General features: G+C 54.3%; 1 protein-coding gene across 1 annotated transcript; it reads right to left on the minus strand.

Moving 5' to 3' along the window:
* Positions 1 to 122: 122 nt before the first annotated feature.
* On the minus strand, positions 123 to 19,227 carry LOC131902226 (rho guanine nucleotide exchange factor 2-like; the record flags this gene model as incomplete). Its single annotated transcript, XM_059253261.1, has 8 exons — positions 123 to 269; positions 415 to 524; positions 742 to 871; positions 1,474 to 1,537; positions 1,846 to 1,913; positions 4,132 to 4,276; positions 17,994 to 18,087; positions 19,188 to 19,227. Coding segments are annotated over 8 exons (798 nt in total), but the record flags the coding sequence as incomplete, so codon positions are not given.
* Positions 19,228 to 19,301: the final 74 nt, after the last annotated feature.

Genomic DNA, 19,301 nt, shown 5'->3' on the forward strand with positions numbered 1-19,301 from the left:
TAGGGACAATCTGGTGCCAGCCAGGGACATGGAGGCCAAGGACAGGAAAAAGGCGTCCTGACAGGTGGGTGGCAGAGGGGAGGTGCGGACGAGCAGGGAAGCCCCGAGTGCCCCTGGCGTACCGTAGATGACATCCTGCTGCTTCATCACTTCCTTTTTATGCTGTTGCAGGAAGCTGCTGTCCACGGCAAGGCTCCACGAATCTGCCGCAAAGTCCTTCTCATCCATCTCAAAGTCACTCATCAGTTCATTGTAGATCACTTCAGCACCTGGGTATCAGGGCAGGAGGCACCTCAGAGCGCAGCTCTCCTCTGCAGGACCTGGGCCCTTCCCTGGATCTTCCCTCCCGCCTCTTCCCAGGCTTCTCACACCAGCCACGCCAACACTCCTTTCCTCCATGCTGGGTCCGCTCACCTTCATCAATAAGGGATTCCACGGACAGGGTTCGGTTCCGCATGTTGAGGGAGTCTGTGGACTGGGAGAGGATCCGACGCAGCCCCAGGGGAGACTCATCATTGAAATGTCTGAAGGAAGTGGAGGCCATCTGAATCACCCCCACTCGGGCAGGAGGTCCCTTCCCAGGTCGGGACCCGAGGTTGGGCCCCTAGGGAGAGCTACTCTGTGTCTGAACTTATCTTTCACATAACTGTCTCCAGTTCTGAATTCAGGGAAAGGAGTGGTGCTCTTGTGGGCTTTGTACTCTCGCCTGCTGGGCCCCCTCTGCCCCAAACAGAAGCTCACCCAGCAATGTTGGTGGTGGAAACACTCTTGGCCAAAGACAAGGAGGAGCGGCCACGCCGAGAACCTAGGAGGGACTGCCGGAAGCTGTCCGAAGGGTAGATAGCAGAGGTTGGCCGCTCTCTGGTGGTTGCTGTAAGGAAGGAGGCCACGCAGGAAAAAAACTGAGTTCCTCAGCCCTTTGGTCTCCCAGGCTCCTCAAGTGGAACTAAGGTGGACTGTCTGGCCCATTCTCCGCTCCTTAGAGTCAGAGAAAGTTGGCAAAACCAATCAAGAGAATGCCACCGTCCACTGAGCAACCCTTCAGCACGAACCAAGAGCCTGCTGAGATATTCTTCAACCCCAGACAAGCCTATGAGCAAACTGAAGGCCAGAAAGGTAAGATCTGTCTGGAGTGACCCAAGCTGGTGAGAGGGAACTCGGGCGCCATGCTTTTTCTGAACTGACAATTGACAGTTGCCACAAATAATCCCCAAATGAAGTATAGATAAATGACCATCAAAACAGGATGTTGCAAGGCTCAAGTAACCAGCCATCCTTGTCCCTTATCCCTATTTGGACTTGTCTTGATAATAAGGCCAAGCATAAGGGCCATCCCCTACGCCACTCCCACCCAGGACACTTCCATTGAAAAGGAGCTGTCTGTGTCCGGGTATGACCTCAGGGGGGCAGCAGAGCCCACGGGCTCAGGAGCTTGGGGGTCCCGTGCCTCATGGGAACTTCCCCATTACTCACTCTTACTTCGAAGAGAGACAGACTGCAAGGCGGTATTGTTCTTCAGTAGAGCAGCTTTCTGTTGCTGTGGGACACAGAGCCAAAGAGAGACACCAGGAACAGCCGTCACCCAAAGACTCCCCCCACACCCACCCAGGACAAGCCGGGACCCCGCAGCTGCCCTCGGGGGAGAAAGCTGGCACTGGTTAAGGCATCAAGGTAGGTCAATTAGCATGGCAGGCCTATGTTTACAGAAGGCCTGTGCCTAAGGTGGCAGTTCTGGGCCGCCCCACGGCAGGGAGAGGGACAAAGGGCAGGGAATGGATGGAAAGGCAGACGGGTACTGCACTCACCGCCCTCTCCCCCACCCCTCTGCCCACCCTATCCTCTCACCTTCTGCTTGACCTTGGTACAGTTGGCCAGGGTGTCTTTACAGCGGTTGTGGATAGTCACATTGCAGGCTGGGAGGGTGGGGTAGAGAGGGTGAAGGGAGGGCTGGGTAGCACAGGAGGGACACACCCACATGTAAACACCCAGCTTCCTAGGCCATTTGCATTCCGCAGACACTCTGCCCAGCTTCCCAGAATTGTTGGTCATTATCACAGCCAAGCCCTCCCCTGCCTCCCTCATCCTTCAGGCAGGAACTGAAGTGAGAGGGGTGTGATGTGGACAATCCAGAAGGCTGAAGAATGCTATGGCCTGAGGGGACCAGCGGGAGGAAGGGTGTCTGCTGCTTGAGAAGAGCTAAGGCGTAAAGGACATGACATTGGCAGATGAGCACGGGGACTCCCAAGACCAGAAGGTGGCAGAGGAGCCAGAACGCCCCTAGACCCGAGGAGAGCTCCTTACTCACTCCACTCAACACCCTCATTTCACAGATGAAGAATCTGGTCTGGATATTATTTGCTAGCCCAGGTCACCCAGCTAGTGGAAAGTTGGGAATTAAATTTAGATGTGCCCGAATCCCAAAACCATACTCTTGCGGGGCCTTTAATCCCAGCACTCGAGAGGCAGAGGCAGGCGAATCTCTGTGAGTTCAAGGCTAGCCTGATCTACAGAGTGAGTTCCAGGAAAGCCGAGGCTACCCAGAGAAACCCTGTCTCGAAAAACAAAAACAAAACAAAACAAAGCAAAAACAACACACACACACACACACACACACACACACACACACACACACACACAGCCAAAAGCCATACTCTTTCACATATAAGCCAGCAGCTTCTGTTCATTGCTTCAAAGTTGGGACCCAGTGGCCCTTCCCCTTCCCAGGGCAGCAGTCTTGTACACTAACTCCACTCAGGCTGCTTTCTCCCTTCTAGGCCGGGGAAGTTCTGTTCTCCACTCAGGCAAACTACAGCTCCCACACTCCATCTGCTTCTGCCCCTCCCCCACCCCACCTCTCCATGAAGTAGGAAAGGAAAAAGGAATAGCAGAGCCTAGGCTCAGGACCATGGCTGTGCCCTTCCTGACATGCCTTCAGCTCGACAGCTTCCCCCCCACACACACACCCCAACACCACAGGAAGCTCTGCTGCCTCGTGCAGACAATGCCCAGCACCACGCTCACTTCCACAAATACAAGGCGCACAGGGTGGGGCAGAGGGGCCGACAGAAGCATGGCTGTGGCAATACCCACCCCCTGGAGCTCCCTTCTCCTACCCCCAGCACCTAGCGTCTCTGGATCAAACCTCCGCTTTCCACCTGCTCTCAAAATAGTGCTCCCACCTCCCCAGTTCCCCTGGTAACAAGCTTCCGGATTGAGTATTTTGTCAGGTCTCTAGAGAGCTCTAGATTGGGGTTACCTCCTCGTCCTTTTAGCTCTAAACCAAGTGGTAAAGAAGTAGGGAGGCAGGCCTCATTAGTTCTTTCTGAGGTTCCGTCCCAAAGTCATAAAGGGATTTGGAGGCTAGGGCCCAGTTGTTCTGGTCAGCGTCAGGCCACAACACTCCCACTCTACTCAGAGGGAGGTGTGGGGGTTGGGGGGGGCAGGGCGGAGCTGGAGCCCCTGCACTGGTATCCTATGGGGGCAGCAATTCCTCCTTTATGCTCCCCCAGTGCAGGGCCACCTTGGGACAGGATAAGGAATGGCTGGATATGGGCAAGATTAGGAATTCTGAGTCCCTCCTCCACCACACAGATCTCTGCTGCATTGAAAGAAAGGATAAGGCCCAATTCCATCTTGTCCTTGAATCAGCACAGACTTCAGATGCCACCCACATGCAACAGAAAGGCAGGGGCAAGGGGATCCCGGAGTCTAAAATGTCCAGCGGGGCCTAGGAAGCTGGGCAGAGGCAGCTGCGAGGCTTGGCAGCTTCCCCCATATCCCCTAGCTCCTCTCCCACCCTGGTTCAAACACACATTCCTGCTCCTTCTCCAGGCAGTTCCCCTAACTGTCAACAGCTGTTCAGGGGGCAAGGAGAACCCAGCAAGGGACAGCTGGAAGAAGAGTAATCCCAGCCTCAACCCACACCCAAGAGTCTGCTTATGCTATTCCAATAGCCACCACCCCGTGTGAGGAAGAGCAGCAAGGGACCGAACACCTGGACATGGAATTTGAGCCCAGCTGGGGCCCAGAAAGTAGAGTCCCCTTTAAGGATGCGGGGTGGAAAGGACAGATGGAAGGACTAGGGTTGAAGGTGACCAAGTCTGAGTGACCTTCGGGGGCCGAACAACTTACTTGGGCAGATGAGGGCTTCCTTGGCTGTGATGCTCTTGTTACAGGCATAGCACATGGTCATGCCCGAGACTGAGATGGTGGTGAAGAGGTGGCCGTTGGTATAGCGAGCATCCTTGGCTTCCTTCATCTTCTCCTTTTCCCGGGTCTGTGGAAAGGGCGAAAGACAGAAGTGAGGCTAGAAGATGCCTAAGCACCCGGCCGGCCTCCAGAGAAACAGGCTGAAAGCAGACCCAGGAAAGAACGGCCTGCCTGGAGAGGATGGTGGGATGACACCAATTGCTAATGCATAACCTGTCAGAGTCGGCTGTCCAGGCATGACCAGGCCCTGGGGCAGTCAGTCCCCAAGGTTCCTAGGCCTCTGACCTACCTGACCCCGGCGACTCGGCTGCCTCCTGTTGCCACTCATCTCCCTAGCTCTAGATCTCTGCGTCCTCACTCCACCTCCCAGGCTTAGCTCTGCTCGCCCCCGGCTGCTGTACGCTCGCTCGCTCTGTGCTGGGGGAAGATGCGCAGAGAGGAGGGAGGACCCGCGAAGCAGAGGGTGCCAGCTCACCAGCGCTTTCCAATCTATGGGAGTTAGCTGCTCCTCTCATAACCATGACAACGGTGTCGGAGCTGCTGTCTTAAAGCAGTCATGAGGGAACGGGGATAGGAAAGCAGGAGATCCCCCCCTATTAGACTGCCTGGGGGGACAGAATGTGTCTTCAGCCACCCCCAACCCAGAGGTCAGGACCCCAAACCTCTAACTCTTCTACTTATACTCAGTTAAAGCCCAAAAGATCCTTCTCTGGAAGCGTGTGTGTGTGTGTGTGTGTGTGTGTGTGTGTGTGTGTGTGTGTGTGTAAGGGAGGGGGCTCAAGTAGCCAAGAATAACCTTGAACTTGGGATCTTCCAGCCTTCTGCTCAGTGCTGGGACTACAGCACCATTGTGTCCCTTCTTGTCCCTGAGGGATGCCTTTGCCTTTAAGCTTTCTCCCACTTCCTCCAGCTTCTGCGAGTCCTCGACTTCCTCTCTGCTCCTCCCCAAGCTCCTGACTTTTCCAAAAGCTAGACAGAGGTGAAAAGACAGCACTGGCTGGGGAAGGCCATGCCTATGAACCCCTGCCCTGGGGGGACTAAGACCGGAATACTGCCGCAAGCCTGGGCTCTAGAACAACTGTCCCCAAAACAAAGAAACAAAAAACACAACAAAACACACGCGCGCACACACACACACACACACACACACACACACACACACACACACACGCACACACGGCGCTTAGGGAGTGGAGGCAGGAAGCTTGGGAGTTCAAGGACATCCTTGGCTACATAGTGAGATGGATGATACGGGCCCAATCTCAAACCACCACCACCAAAACAAACAGATTGGAAGAGGGCAGAGGAGAAAAGCACCTGCTGCCATGCTTGATGACCCAAGTTCAATCCCCAGGTCCCACACAGCGGAAGAACCGAACCGACACCTACATGCAAACCATGGCATGTACCCAATCAATTAGAAAGGACAGGACAGCTGGTACAGCGGGGCACGGCTTTGTCCCAGCACTCAGGAGGAGGGGCAGGCGGATCTCTAAGTTTGAGGCCACCCTGGCATACACAGCAAATTCCAAGCTAGTCGGGGCTTTATAGAGAGACCGGAATCTAAATTAATCAGTTAATTAATTTAATTAAAGATGTTAGAGGACAAGGACACCACGCAGGTGTGGCTGAGACTGAGAAGCGAGGGCACTGGCTGGGACCCTAGGACAGAGAAACGTAGTTCAGTGACACAAACATTCAGCTGGGCCTGGAAGACCGGTCCTGCCTACACCACTAACCACACTGGCCCTCAGAGTGGGGGAGGGTGGGGGAAAGGGGAAGCGTGGAGGTGCTGAGTCAGCAGTGCAGGGGCCAGAGAGCCGCGGACCACAGTGCCCTAGGCCTTGAGGTGTCCTGGCCCTCAAGTAGGGTGACCTGGGGGTGACAGAGTCCAGCAGTCTGGAGGTCCACCCCTTGTCATGCCTCAGCTTCCTCCCACCTCCACCGTCCATCTTTCCTTCCCCATCACTCTACTGTTCCTCTGAGTCAGGATTTCACTACGTAGCCCTGTCTGGCCGTGAACTATAAAGGCAATCCTCCTGCCTCAGCCACCCAAGTACTGGGCTTACAGGCATGCACCACCAGGCCAGGGCTTCTCTCCTTGTCCTCCATCTTTGGCTCAGGCACTCTTCCTCCGTGTCCCACCCCAGCCTTCTTTCTACAGCCCTGCAACTACTTCTCCCTAATGCATGGGGCCTCCCTCCCTCCCTCCCCTTCCCTGCAGCTGACTCCTCCTCTCCTGAGGGACACCCCTCCCTCTGACTCTAGTCTCAGACACTTCAGCTTCTTCTTCTTCTTCTCTAGTGGCACCTACCTGCCTGAGTCACCAGCAAAGCGTCCCATTGGCCTACTCTCCAGCCGTCTTGTGGGAAAGTACAGCACTTTAATTGGATTGTTTTTAGATCAAAGTCACCTCAAATTCACCTTGTGGGACTTCAAAGGCCAAGTCTAAATACCTCTTCCCACTGCCATATACTCCTCTCTCTCGCCCCCTCCCTCCCTCCACCTCTCTGCCCGCTCAGCCTTCTCTAGGACACTGATCTAAAGTATGAGCATGTGTGACAGTTTAATTAAAAGCAAACAAGCAGCCAGGCGGTGGTGGTGCATACCTTTAATCCCAGCACTTGGGAGGCAGAGGCAGGCGGACCTCTGTGAGTTCGAGGCCAGCCAAATCGAGTTCCAGGACAGTCAAGACTGTTACATAGAGAGACCCTTTCTCAAAAAACAACAACAAAAAAAGCCAAAAAAAAAAAAAAAAAAAAAAAGAATCAAGCATGAGAACAGCAGTAAACAGAACAACATGCCTGGCAAGGGCCACTCCAAACAGAAGTGTGTGCTTACAGGTACGTTCTAAAGCTGTGATAGGTTCTCTCCACATAGTTCTCTGTACCTGCCTGCACAGTTCTGCTGGGAGTGACCGAGGGAGAAAGGACTGGGGCTCTAGTAGCCCCTTCCCTCGCTGGCACCACTGCCCATGCACACCCCAGTTGCTCTGGTCCCCGCCTCCACCTGCCAACACTCACCCTCTCTCGAAGTGGCCCCTGTTCTCGGTGGGCAAGCAGTGGGCAGCAGCCGCAGCAGCTGCAGCACATCCCAGCATGGGCACTGCCCAGCAGCAAGCCGCCCTGGCACTGCCTAGCACTATTGTCCCGGAGATGGCTGGACTGAGCCCGCCCAAGGCCCAGGCTGTGGAGAATGGAGTGACATGGAACTGCTGACCGGGGGAAAGATGGGCTGGCTGGATTCACTCTCTTCCACTCTACACACAGCAAGCAGGGCAGCCCCCCATCTCCTCCATGGCCCAGTCTGTCCACCAGGAAAGGGCCTATCACAGCTAGGGGTGGTGTACACATCTGGAAGCCCAGCTGAGATGAGAGGATGGATAGTTCAGAGACAGCCTGGGCCACATAGCAAAGCTCTATCTCAAAGGAAAACTCTAAAAAGGGCAGGGGATGTTGCTCCAGGCTCAAGGGTCTAGTAGACAGGAAGCATTAGGTTCAATCCCAGAACCACAGAGGTAAGAAAGAGCTGTCATTCTCCAATCCAAACACTCACCCCAGTGTGCAGAGCCCCTTCTGCTGACCCCCAACCCTCTGTTGTCCAGCTCCGTGTGTCCTGTTTCCTCTCGACAGATCCGGAAAAGTCTCCCCTGCTCACTGACACTATCCAGGCTAATGCAAGCCGGGCGGTGGTGGCGCACGCCTTTAATCCCAGCACTCGGGAGGCAGAGCCAGGCGGATCTCTGTGAGTTCGAGGCCAGCCTGGGCTAGCAAGTGAGTTCCAGGAAAAGGCGCAAAGCTACACAGAGAAACCCTGTCTCAAAAAACCAAAAAAAAAAAAAAACCAAAAAAAAAAAAAAAAAAAAAAAAAAACTATCCAGGCTAATGCTACATGTTGGGTTAACTGAATACAGAAGTGAACAGAGCTGGGTGTTGCGGCAGAAGGATCAGGAGTTCAAGGCCAACCTTCATCCTAAGACCCATACCTAGCACAAAGCCTCAAGTACAGCAGGCACCCGATGTGTGCTCAGAAATGGAGGTGAGAAAGGAAGAAAAGACGGGGTCTCCAGTGGCACCCCGATCTCCGGATACCCTCTACTCCCTTGGGAGTCTTGGGGACTTCAGCCTCCTTTCCTGCCTTTCCTTTCCTGCCTCCTGAGCACTCCCAACCCACTCTCCTACATCCTCTGAGACCAAGAGGGTTTCCTCTGGGGGTCAGAACACCAACTCAAAACCTCCTTCCACACTCTTGGCTGCTGTGGAGAACGAGCACAGGGGCCGAGTACTGACAGGTTCTCCATCTTGTGCCCTAGGCTAAGAGAAAGCAATGATGCATGTAAAGGCAAACCCAGACTCCAGCTTCCCAAGCTCTTCAGGGGCTGCAGAGTTACTCTCCCAAGGCCTGAGTTCTCACTGCCCTCCTCTCCATTCCAAGGCCTCTGAGAGAACTGTGTGGTATTCACAATCACCTCAGTCAGCAACCGGCAGCTGCCGCTTCCTCAGGACTCCACAGCCAGAGGGCTCTTGGAGGAGTCCACTGGGACTAATAGCCTGTGGCTCCGCCCTGGATAGCAGAGACACAGGGTCACTGGTTGTGAAGGGGAAGGAAGGACTGTTGTTGAGCAGTGCAGGACTGTTAAACTCGGTTTTAATTCCACTCGGGGAAACCTATGAGACTGGGGCGTGAAGGAGAGGATTCCTGATGGGAGTCCAAGAGGAGGATTTCGGATGGTCTGTGCAAGGCCCTGCTCCTTCGGAAGCTCCAGGGAAGGAAACGGAAAATTGGAAGCTGAGAGACGATGGCCAGATGCAGACGCAAAAGCTTAGGCCAGAAACAAAAGAGAAAGACATCACTGAGCACACAAAGGCACTTAGAAAACCCTGCTTAAGGAAGGGTGCTAAACCACTGGCCAGCGGGACTGGGCAGCACACCGGTGAAGCAGAAAAGGGGCACTTAAACCATAGGCAGTAAAATCCGGCTAGAGATCTGAGACCCAGGTACCCCAGACCCCAGCCTGCTCCCACCCAGCCACACCTGTCAGGCCAGACGCAGACAGACGGGCATTTGTACAGGCGAACAATAGCTGTGCCAGACTGACTCCCTGCCCTCCTGGCACAGGGCAGGCCAGCTGAGTTGGGAGGGGGTAGCTGCAGCCTGCATCCCTATCCCCGCCTCCCCACGGAGACACAAACAAACCCAGAAGGGTCTAGCCAGCCCTTCGCAGCCATTTACCAGTTCCAGAAACCGTGATCAATCCACTCAGCGCCTACATCCTACATCAAAACAGAGGCTGAACTTTAACACGGGAACTACTTCCTTATGTCCACAGAGCATGGTAAGCACTCATTTTCAAAGAGCACCCATAAGCATCTCTGACAGAGAGACACACCCCCCAAACACAGGCAACACAAACATATGGGTACCCCAGTCTCCTCTCCGATTCAAGGTCACAGTTCCAGTGGGACAGAGACCAGACCTTCCCGCACCTCCTCTGGTGGCCCCGGGTGTTTCTCTAGGTGACCTCTCTAAGACTTCATTTCCCAGCTTTGCTTCTTTCTCTCCCCTCCGTGATGTCCTGGACATCCACTACCCCTAGAATCTTTTGGGATGGCCCCAAACGCCAGCTTCCCAGAGGAACCCCAACTCCTCAAGTCTCCCAAACTATTCTAGTTTCCCTGGCGGGCTCCCCCAGTCCTGCCCTCCTGGTCCTGCACACAAAGCCAGCCACCTCTCTGGTACTCAGAACAAAGGCAGCCCTCTCTCCGGGCTCCCCCATCACACACAGGGTTCAGGAAAACCCATGGTGCTCCCCCGCCTCCAAAGCCATCATCCCTGGAGCTCTGATCTCTGGCCCTTGCTTTGTTCTGAGGGCCGAGACCGTTAGGGCTCAGGAAAATCCGGAGGGGAGATGAGGAGTCTAAAGATGCAGGGAGCAGCTTCCAGGCTGGAAGAGGTAGGAAGTAGGGCAGAGAGAACTGGGGTGGGGGGTGGGGGGGAACAGGAGACAGCCTGGAAGAACAGAAACAATGAAGAGAAAAAGGAAGCGTGGAGGGCATATGGATAGATCCCATGCCTGCGGAAGGAAAAGGGGGCAGGCTGCACCTGAATTCTTCCTTCTGTGAAGATGTCCTAAGAGTAAGAGAGGCAGGCGGGGGAGGAGCGGCAGATCTCTGCCCTGACCCACCTCCCTCACAGGTTAGCAGGGAAGACCATGCTCCTCAAATAATCTCATTTCCAGCGGGCCCCTCTACTTCCCACCGCAGTATAAAAAGAAAGGAGACAGCTGGTGTGCTTGGGGAGGGGGAAGGGGGAGATCCAGGGTTTGCTGGCTGAGCACCAACTCCCCCACTTGGGTAACCACAGCTTTCCGGAGGTGTCCCGCCCCTTCCGACCAGCTCAAACTGACAACCTCCCTCCTCCCCATGGCCTCCCTGCCCTCTCAGAACCACTCACTGGTCCCTGGCCCAGGCAGATTCCCCAGTCCCTCCTCCATGGCTAGTCACAGGATAAAAGAACCAGGCTTCTGGATTTCCAGTTACCGTGTTATGGAAGAGAAAAACAAACAAAAAAACAAAAAAACAAAAAACGAAAAAACCAGGGCATGAGACGCCAGGTGTCTGGACTAGGGAAAGACCCCCTAGAATGTCTTCATACAGCCTCACAGGTCTGTCCCCCATGCTCCCCCCATGGCTTTCCTTTTTAGGGTGGAACCAAATTTCCGTGCTTTCAACAAGATCCCGCCCCCCCTCCCCTCTGGCTCTACTCCAGGGTCTCGCTCAAACGGTTGAAAAAATAAACAGACTCTGGGAGCTGGGGCCCGGCCTGTCGCTGGGGTTGTTCAGAGGCTGTCTGCCACCCTACAATTCACACACTGCACTCATCTCACCCTGGAGCTACTCAGAATCCTGCTAGCTTTCCTTCCGGTTAGCAGACACCCGTCCCAAAAGGCTCAGAAAAGCCCCGTTAGGCTTCCCCTGGGCTCTCCAACCTACAGACCGGCTCCCAGTTTAGCACTAAGACAAGTCGCTAAAGCCTGGAACCAGGAGGAAGGGAGAGGGGTTCCCATCCCCAGAGCGGCTTCCCAGCTCAAAATGATCTGCTTGGCTGGCTGCAGGAGGGTACGGAGCTCCCAGTGAGGACAGGGATTAAGATTAAAGCCCTTCCTGCCTTTCCTTTCTGAGAACCTTATAATGTGGGTGCCCTGAGGAACCCGGAGGCCCCATCTGCCTGCACCAGGTCCCTCCCAGCTCCACCTTCGTCTACAAGTCCTCGGTTTCACCACTTCCTGGAGACTGAGGTATGGGAAGTCAAGGCACTGGGGGTGGGTCTGAATACAAAGACAGGAATAAAGGACAACTTGTGCAAGCGTGGCGGAGAGGTCGTGATGCAGTGTGTGCCGAGAATTACACACTCAGATTCCAGATGACAGGTGAGGGCCCCCAACCGGAGGCGATAATCAAAATATAGCTGAAGGGAATGGGGAGTGGGTCAGCCAAGGTGGCTGAAGAACCAGGAGCCTGGAAGCCGAGAAGGGTGGGTCCTACTCTGGGTTCCGGGCACCTCCGCGCTCAGGATGGGGGAAGGCATCCCCGCTACACAAAGGCAAGCTCCCTTCACCTGAGGGAGTCGGCCTGGCCTGGCGGGGGAAATGCGCTGTCGCTTGCTGTCCTGACCCCAGACACCCGCCCACCCCAGGCAAGAACTGAATCACAGCTGGAAAGTCCATCGGCGAGAAGAGGAGGAGCTGACTTTTGTCTTGGAGGGGCGGGAAGGTGGGGGAGGGAGCTGGGAAACCACCCCTTCTCGCCCCCTCCACCCGACGGTGGGGACAAAGGGGGAAACGACCGAGCCAGCGCTGGGGTGCACCACCGCGAGCAACCCGGCGGACCTGGGGCGCAGAGAGGGGTACCCCAAAGCGTCGCCCCGAGGAGCCCGACACGCACGGCCCCCTTTCCCGCTCGGTCCCTTACCAGAGCAACTTTCTTCCGAGCCGCCCAAAACACTCGGTCCCGCCGAACCACTGGTGACCCAGCTCCGCTCTCCTAGATCCCCCGCACAGAAGCTGCGCGGGTGCTGGAGACGCGGGTCACGTCGCGGTCCTCCAGCCCCCTCCCCACGCGCTCGCAGCCCCACCCACCCCGTCCGGCCGCAGCGCGCGGACTCCCGCTCCCCGGGGCGGGCGGGAGGAGGGGGAACACGGGGCGCGGGGCGGAGGCCCGGAGGTCGGCAGGGCGCTCGGTCGCGGAGCCAGCCCACCTTGGTCGCCAGCTCCTTGCTCCGCTCGATCCGTGCGCGCGTGAGGGATTCGATCCGAGACATAATCCAGCGTGAGCCGCGCTCGGACGCGGCGGACCCGGGCGTCCAGCTCCGGCGGGGGAGGGGTCCGGCCGCACGCGTCGGCCTTGGGGACAGGAAGTCTGAGTCCCCTAGCCCCGGCACCCAGCGCCAGTTCCTCAAACCCTTGTCTCCTCCCTCGCCCGGGCTCAGGAAGGGGGGAGGCGGAGCGGAGGCAGGGCGGGGTACCCGCGCACCGGACGGGACGCCAAGGTTAGTGTTGTTACAGCCTGGAGGACAGGGGTCGGTAGACAGGTTCCAGGCGCCCTCTTGCCTTTTCCCTTTAGCACTTTGGGACACGCTCTGACCTCAGCGACCGCCCCTTGCTCGTCTCTCCCTACCATTCCAGGTAACTTCACTCCTTAAAGACCCTCAGTCGGAGGGTTCTATCGCCTACCTCGTCGACCGCTGGGGGAACTAGCCGTAAGGGCCCATCAAATAGACTCGAGTGCACAGACCGCTTTTACAGTTAAGACTGGTGGGAGGGGGGAATCAAAAGGGAACTAGAAGCTTCATCAGTAGATTTCACTCCCCCAAAAGAGTGAAGAGGACTCATTTCCAAAGCCGGGGAATCCACAGGAGAGCCCCCTCCCCCCATCCCCCAAGCCCCATCCCCCACCCCGCTCCGGCAAGCTTCTCACACCTCTGGCCCTGTGGACCACACTCTGACCATCCTTCCCAACACCACCTCTGCCAACTACTTTGGCAGTGAAGTGAGAAGTCTCCACCTTTCCTGAGGCCAGCCGAGGAAATCCTTCCTTGTGTCCCGACACCAGTTCTCTCCGCTGCATGTTCAACTAGACCCAGAAGACTAGACACAACCTGCCCTGGTCAGGAAGTATTTGGAGCTCGCTAAGGAGTGTGGGTGGGTTTTCACCTCACTGGACCCTTTGAGTCAACCTGAGTTTCCTGCCACTGGGGAAATTCTTTCTCCAGGCTGCTCCTTTCCAACTTTCAAGGTATCCAACTGCTCTGTAAAAACCAGAGCACCAAGCCCGGAGGTGGTGGTGCATGCCTTTAATCCTAACACTAGGGAGGCAGGGGCAGGCTGATCTCTGTGAGTTCGAGGCCAGCCTGATGCTACAGAGTGAGTTCCAGGAAAGGCTCCAAAGCTACACAGAAAAACCGTGTCTGGAAAACAAAACACACACACACACACACACACACACACACAGAGCACCATGGGACAAAACTTTGTAAAAATTTCTAATCTAGTCCCAAAAAGTGTGTGGTGGGATGGGGATGAGGGAGTGATATGACGCCCCACCCAGGGCTGCTAGCTTCCCGGCCTTCTCAGTAGCCCGGCCGGACAGGATGATGTTGGGCTGCAGGTTTCCAACTCTGCACTCTCGAGGTGCCAGTTTTAGCCTCTATCTCTATTTTGGGCTCCACCGCCTCAGCCACCCGCTGTGCTGGTTGGGCTCCTCACCCCTGCACCACCCCCACTCCGCTCCTCTGACCTATCCCCTGCCTAGAACTCCCTCACCTTCTGCACCCATTTTTCTGCTTAGGATCCTTTTATAGTAAAGGCCAGAAATAAAGGAAACAAACTATGCCCAGGCCAGGCTAGCTGGATGAAGCAGAAAGGACTTTCCCAGGCCAATTCTGGTTCCTCTAAAGGAAACCTAGGAAAGGCCTCAGGAGCTCCTGTGTACTTACTGGCTCTGGGACTCCAGACTGGCCCTCCCTTAAGTGACCAGCCATGGCTGAGAAATGTACTAGCTTTAAAAACAGCAGCTAGCGGACAAACTCCTAGCTCCTGGCTTTACCACTGGGGTCTAGGATTTGACCCCCAGACTCTTTGAGGGACTGGTCAGTACATAAAGTCCAAGTGGAAGGTGTGATCCCTCCAGCCTTTTACTGTGTTCCCCAACTTGAGCTTGCTGCCCATCCCATCCCACCTGCTCTCACGGCTCCCCAACTCTGCACTCTGAAAACCAAGCCTTTAAAGCCGCCTGTATTTAATGGTCCATGTCTTCAGCTTGACTCTGTTTCTGTTTTCTGTATCCTCTGGAACAATGAATGTTTTCCTTTCTTCTGGGTGTCCTCCCTTTTCCCAGGCTCTTTCATTCCAGCCCCCATGTAATCCTACCCAGTGACATCTTTCAGAAATTGTTTTTATATATATATATATAAAAAAAAAAAAAAAACCTCTGCCAGAATCTAAAAGTAGCTAATGCTCTCATTGGATTTAAAAAAAAAAAAAAAAAAAAAAAAAGGTGCCATTCCCATCAACAGCTAGGGAGGAAGGGTCTGATTTCCAAAGGGTCATTAGAGGAACCAAGAGTGCCTCTAGCTGCCTAGACCCCAGTGCACACAGTCCACAAATCAGCCTTTCTTTTGCTTACGTTGGGCCTTGGACATGACTTGGGGATGACTAAGGTATACATGACCACAGTGGCTTCCCAGCAGGAGCTGGTGGGGTAAGGCTTTGGGCTTTGGGGGTTAGCGAGAGAGGCACAGACCTCTAAATGAGTGCTGCACCTCAAGCAAGCTGGGGAAACCTAAGTAACACAGCCTCTAGGTTATCTTGTCTGTGAAATGGTGATTAATGTATCACCATCACTTGTCCCTGCCAGAGCCATTCTAAGAAGTGCATGGTGAGCTCTAGGAAAGTGGTTGGCTAGCTACGGGATGCCAGTCAAGTGGGGAGGAACAAGCTGCCTCCTCCTCTCCATCCATCCCTAGCAATATGCAGCAGCGGTACCCAAGCTGGGGACAAGGGAGAACGGTACCGCGTGATGCAGGCACACACAGCGTGATGCAGGCACACACGTTTGAGGAGGGTGTAGCGCAGGTGGATGGGGTTTCAAAGAGACCCAGAGAGGACTCTGGTGAAGACAGGCCAACAAGCAGGAGAGTGCACTGACCTATGCTGGCTCTTCTTGTTCCCTGTCCATGCTCCAGAGTCTCTACCCAGGTTCCCCTTCTTCAGGTTACTCAATCTCCTACCAGACTGCTAGGCCAAGGGTGAGCAAATGCTGAGTGACAGCCTGACAGAGCCTGTGTGGGGGAGGGGGATTCAGATCCTAAGGGCTTCCTGCCTGCTTTGTTCTCTAGCAGTCTGCTTCCTGACCCTGCCTGCCTCCCTCATGTCCAGGGGTTTTAAGATTGTGCTATGCCGGGGGGCCTTGAGAGATGGTTCAGTGGTTAAAGGCACTGTCTGCTCTTCCAGAGGACCCAGGTTCAATTCCCAGCACCCACAGGCAGCTAACAACTGTCTGTAACTCCAAGATCTGACAGCCTCATATAGACATACATGCGGGCAAAACACCAATGCACATAAAATAAAAATAAATATTAAGGGCTGGAGAGATGGCTCAGAGGTTAAGAGCACCGACTGCTCTTCCAGAGGTCCTGAGTTCAATTCCCAGCAACCACATGGTGCCTCACAACCACCTGTAATGAGATCTGGTGCCCTCTTCTGGCCTGCAGTCACATATGCTGTATACACAATAAATAAATAAATCTTTAAAAAAAAAAATAAATAAAAAAAAAAAATAAATAAATATTAAAAAAAAAAAAGAGGGGGCTGGAGAGATGGCTCAGAGGTTAAGAGCACTGGCTGCTGTTCTTCCAGAGGTCCTGAGTTCAATTCCCAGCAACCACATGGTGGCTCACAACCATCTGTAATGAGAGCTGGTGCCCTCTTCTAGCCTGCAGGCATACATGCAGGCAGAAAATACTATATACATAATAAATAAATAAAATTAAAAAAAAAAAAAAAAGATTGTGGCCGGGCGGTGGTGGCGCACGCCTTTAATCCCAGCACTCGGGAGGCAGAGTTAGGCGGATCTCTGTGAGTTCGAGGCCAGCCTGGTCTCCAAAGCCAGTTCCAGGAAAGGCGCAAAGCTACACAGAGAAACCCTGTCTTGAAAAACCAAAAAAAAAAAAAAAAAAAAAAAAAAAAAGATTGTGATATGATCTATCATGTCTCCATCACCTTCAACTCCCTCCCCCTCTGGGAAGAAGGTCCTAGCAATGGACCTGCTTACATCTTACATCGCCACCTCCTGCCCTCAGATGCCCTCAGAGTCTGGCCCCCAGAAGAACCCTGCTTGCACTTGGCTGCTGAGGCAACAACCTGACTGGGGTGACCCCATGGTTCTGTCAGCCGAAGAGGATGGTGTCTCCTCCAGGTTGGAAAGCACAGGCATGCTACAGGAGAGTGATTCATCGTGCTGCAGAAAGTGGAGCTTGTAAGCCCAGCGCTCAGAAGGCTGGGGTAGGATGGCGATGGTCGGCCAGGCTGCAGAGCTGGGTAGTAATTGCCAGGGAAGAAAAAGGAGGAGGAGAGGAGAGAAGGAAGGAAGGAAGGAAGCCACCACAGCTAGGTGTGGTGGTGCATGCCTGGAGTCCCAGCACTTGAAATAGATGCAGAAGGATCAAGAGTTCAAGGTCATCATCAGCTAGATAATTTAAAGTCAGCCTGACCTGTATGAAACCCTGTCTCAACATAAAATAAATAAATATAAACAAAAGGCCATGTGGTGTCTCATACCTAAAATCTGGACGCTAAGCACTATGGAGGCTGAGATGGGAGGAAAGCCACAGTTGAGGCTACCTGGGCTACATAGTGAGTTCCAGGGGAGTCTGAGCTACCCTGGGCTACATAGTGAGTTCCAGGGGAGTCTGAGCTACCCTGGGCTACATAGTAAGTTCCAGGGGAGTCTGAGCTACCCTGGGCTACATAGTTCCAGGGGAGTCTGAGCTACCCTGGGCTACATAGTGAGTTCAGGGGAGTCTGAGCTACCCTGAGCTACATAGTTCCAGGGGAGTCTGAGCTACCCTGGGCTACATAGTGAGTTCAGGGGAGTCTGAGCTACAGAGTGAGAAGCTTAAAAAGAAAGAAAATGGACAGGTTCAGGTTGCAGCCAAAGCCCCCGGCTTCACCAGAGTCAAGGAGTGCCGACCCGCACAGGCGAGGGCAGGACACCTTCACTTCCTGGCATCCCTAGGCACATGGCCACACATGTGCTCCATAATCACATACCTCCCTGGCTCCCACTCTGCCTGTGGTCTCATTTCAACTCCTTCAGTTGCTGTATCCACCCATAAAATTATGAGTGTAAAAGCACTTTGAAAACTCTCACTCTATGAATAAGTGAAAGACGTTTGCTGTAATTATCATCCTGGTGTCCAATGGGCAAGCTTTCTGCTGCCCACCTCTTAGCTATGGGTGGCCTAAAGCGAGGGAGCCCTGGGCCATTCCTCAGCTCCTGGCCCTTCTCTTCCAGCTGTCTGCTAAGCAGGAAAGGAGGGGAACAGAGAAAGGCTGATTTTCTGGGACACTCAGAGCTTTGAAGGTACACCATGTGTTCTAAAATGAGAGCCCTGGCCCCTAGTCTCTGTCAGGAGAGTTGGGCGGGGTGGTCTTCGGAGACTCGGAGGAAGAGAAACAGAGGATTGCAAGCAGATCTGAGCCTCCTATTCACCGGGCTGTCTCCTACCTTGGCCTTGCCGGTCATGCCCAAGAGGAAGCTGAAGGTCCGTCGCAGGGAGGAGCCTGCCCAGGTCCCTGAGTCCCCTTCCAGTGGGTTACTGCTGCAAAAAGAGAGGAGAGAGGTGAGGAGAGGGAGCTGGGAAAGAAACAGATCACAGGAATGGCAGGTGAGATAGGAGACTGGAAACAATCCCCAATCCCCACCTCCTAGCTCTTCTGGATCTTCCAAGTTCAAGTTTTCCAGACCCCTCTATTTATGAGGAAACTCCAGACTCCTCCCAGGTAAAGGCAGCCTCCCCCTTCCTCTCCAGCTGGAGATGGGAGGGCTCAGTCCCTCTCAAACTGTTCTCCATCAGATGTGGTTGGAGAGACAGCCCTCCAGGGGGCATTTCCCTCCTCAGAACAAGAGCCCTGTGTAGACCCTCTGCTGTTCGGAAAAAGCCCCTGGGCCGAAAGCCAATAAGAACTGAATTTCCTGGGATTTCATCAGCCCATCCCATGAGCTAATCCCGACTGGAGCCAGGAGGTTGTGTCAGCTAGAGAATTTCAGGATCACAAATCAGAGCCCGACTCTTAAAGGGCCCATGTGTTGTTCACACAGACACACTGAGCGAGAAGGCTGCCCTGATCTAATAAGGCTTTGGCCACACAAGCCAGATAAACAGGTGCTGATTTTGCATGCTTATTTGCATAGTTATTGAAATGTCCAGCGTCCGTCTCCATTTCTAAGCTCCATGTCAGGCCCTGTCCCTCTGCTGGGGATTCTACGGCCCCGGACTAGCTCTCCTCCGAACCACTTTCCGTCGGCCGTTATTTACCATCCAAAGCTCACCCAAATGGTCACTGTCCATCCAGCAGCAGGGTGGCCTACTCTCCTTTATATCACTGACAACAGAAAGCATCTCTCTCTCTCTCTCTCTCTCTCTCTCTCTCTCTCTCTCTCTCTCTCTCCTATTGGGCAGATGCCGTAGGGGTTTGGCTGTACTCCTTTTCTCCCCCTAATTCTTCTATCTCTTCAGGCTACTACACAACAGAAAGAAAACGGAGTCTTGCAGCCCGGGCAGATGGCTATTTAAAGGCCTCTGTCATCTGGGGAACAGCCTTTGAAGAAGCAGGGAATTTTAGGGCTACAAAATCCATGGCCCACACCCATCCCTCCTACATCTAGGCCTTTGATGGGCTCAGAATCCCCGCAACTCACCATTTGCTGAGGTCTGCGGCAGAGGACTGGGGCGAGTTACCTGCTAACACACAAGGAAAAGAGAAGTGTCCAGTAAAAGCCAGACAAAGGCACCTGAGGCTGCCTTCCCAACCC

Source organism: Peromyscus eremicus, unplaced genomic scaffold (genome assembly GCF_949786415.1).
Source record: "Peromyscus eremicus unplaced genomic scaffold, PerEre_H2_v1 PerEre#2#unplaced_4124, whole genome shotgun sequence".
NCBI classification, from domain to species: Eukaryota; Metazoa; Chordata; class Mammalia; order Rodentia; family Cricetidae; genus Peromyscus; species Peromyscus eremicus.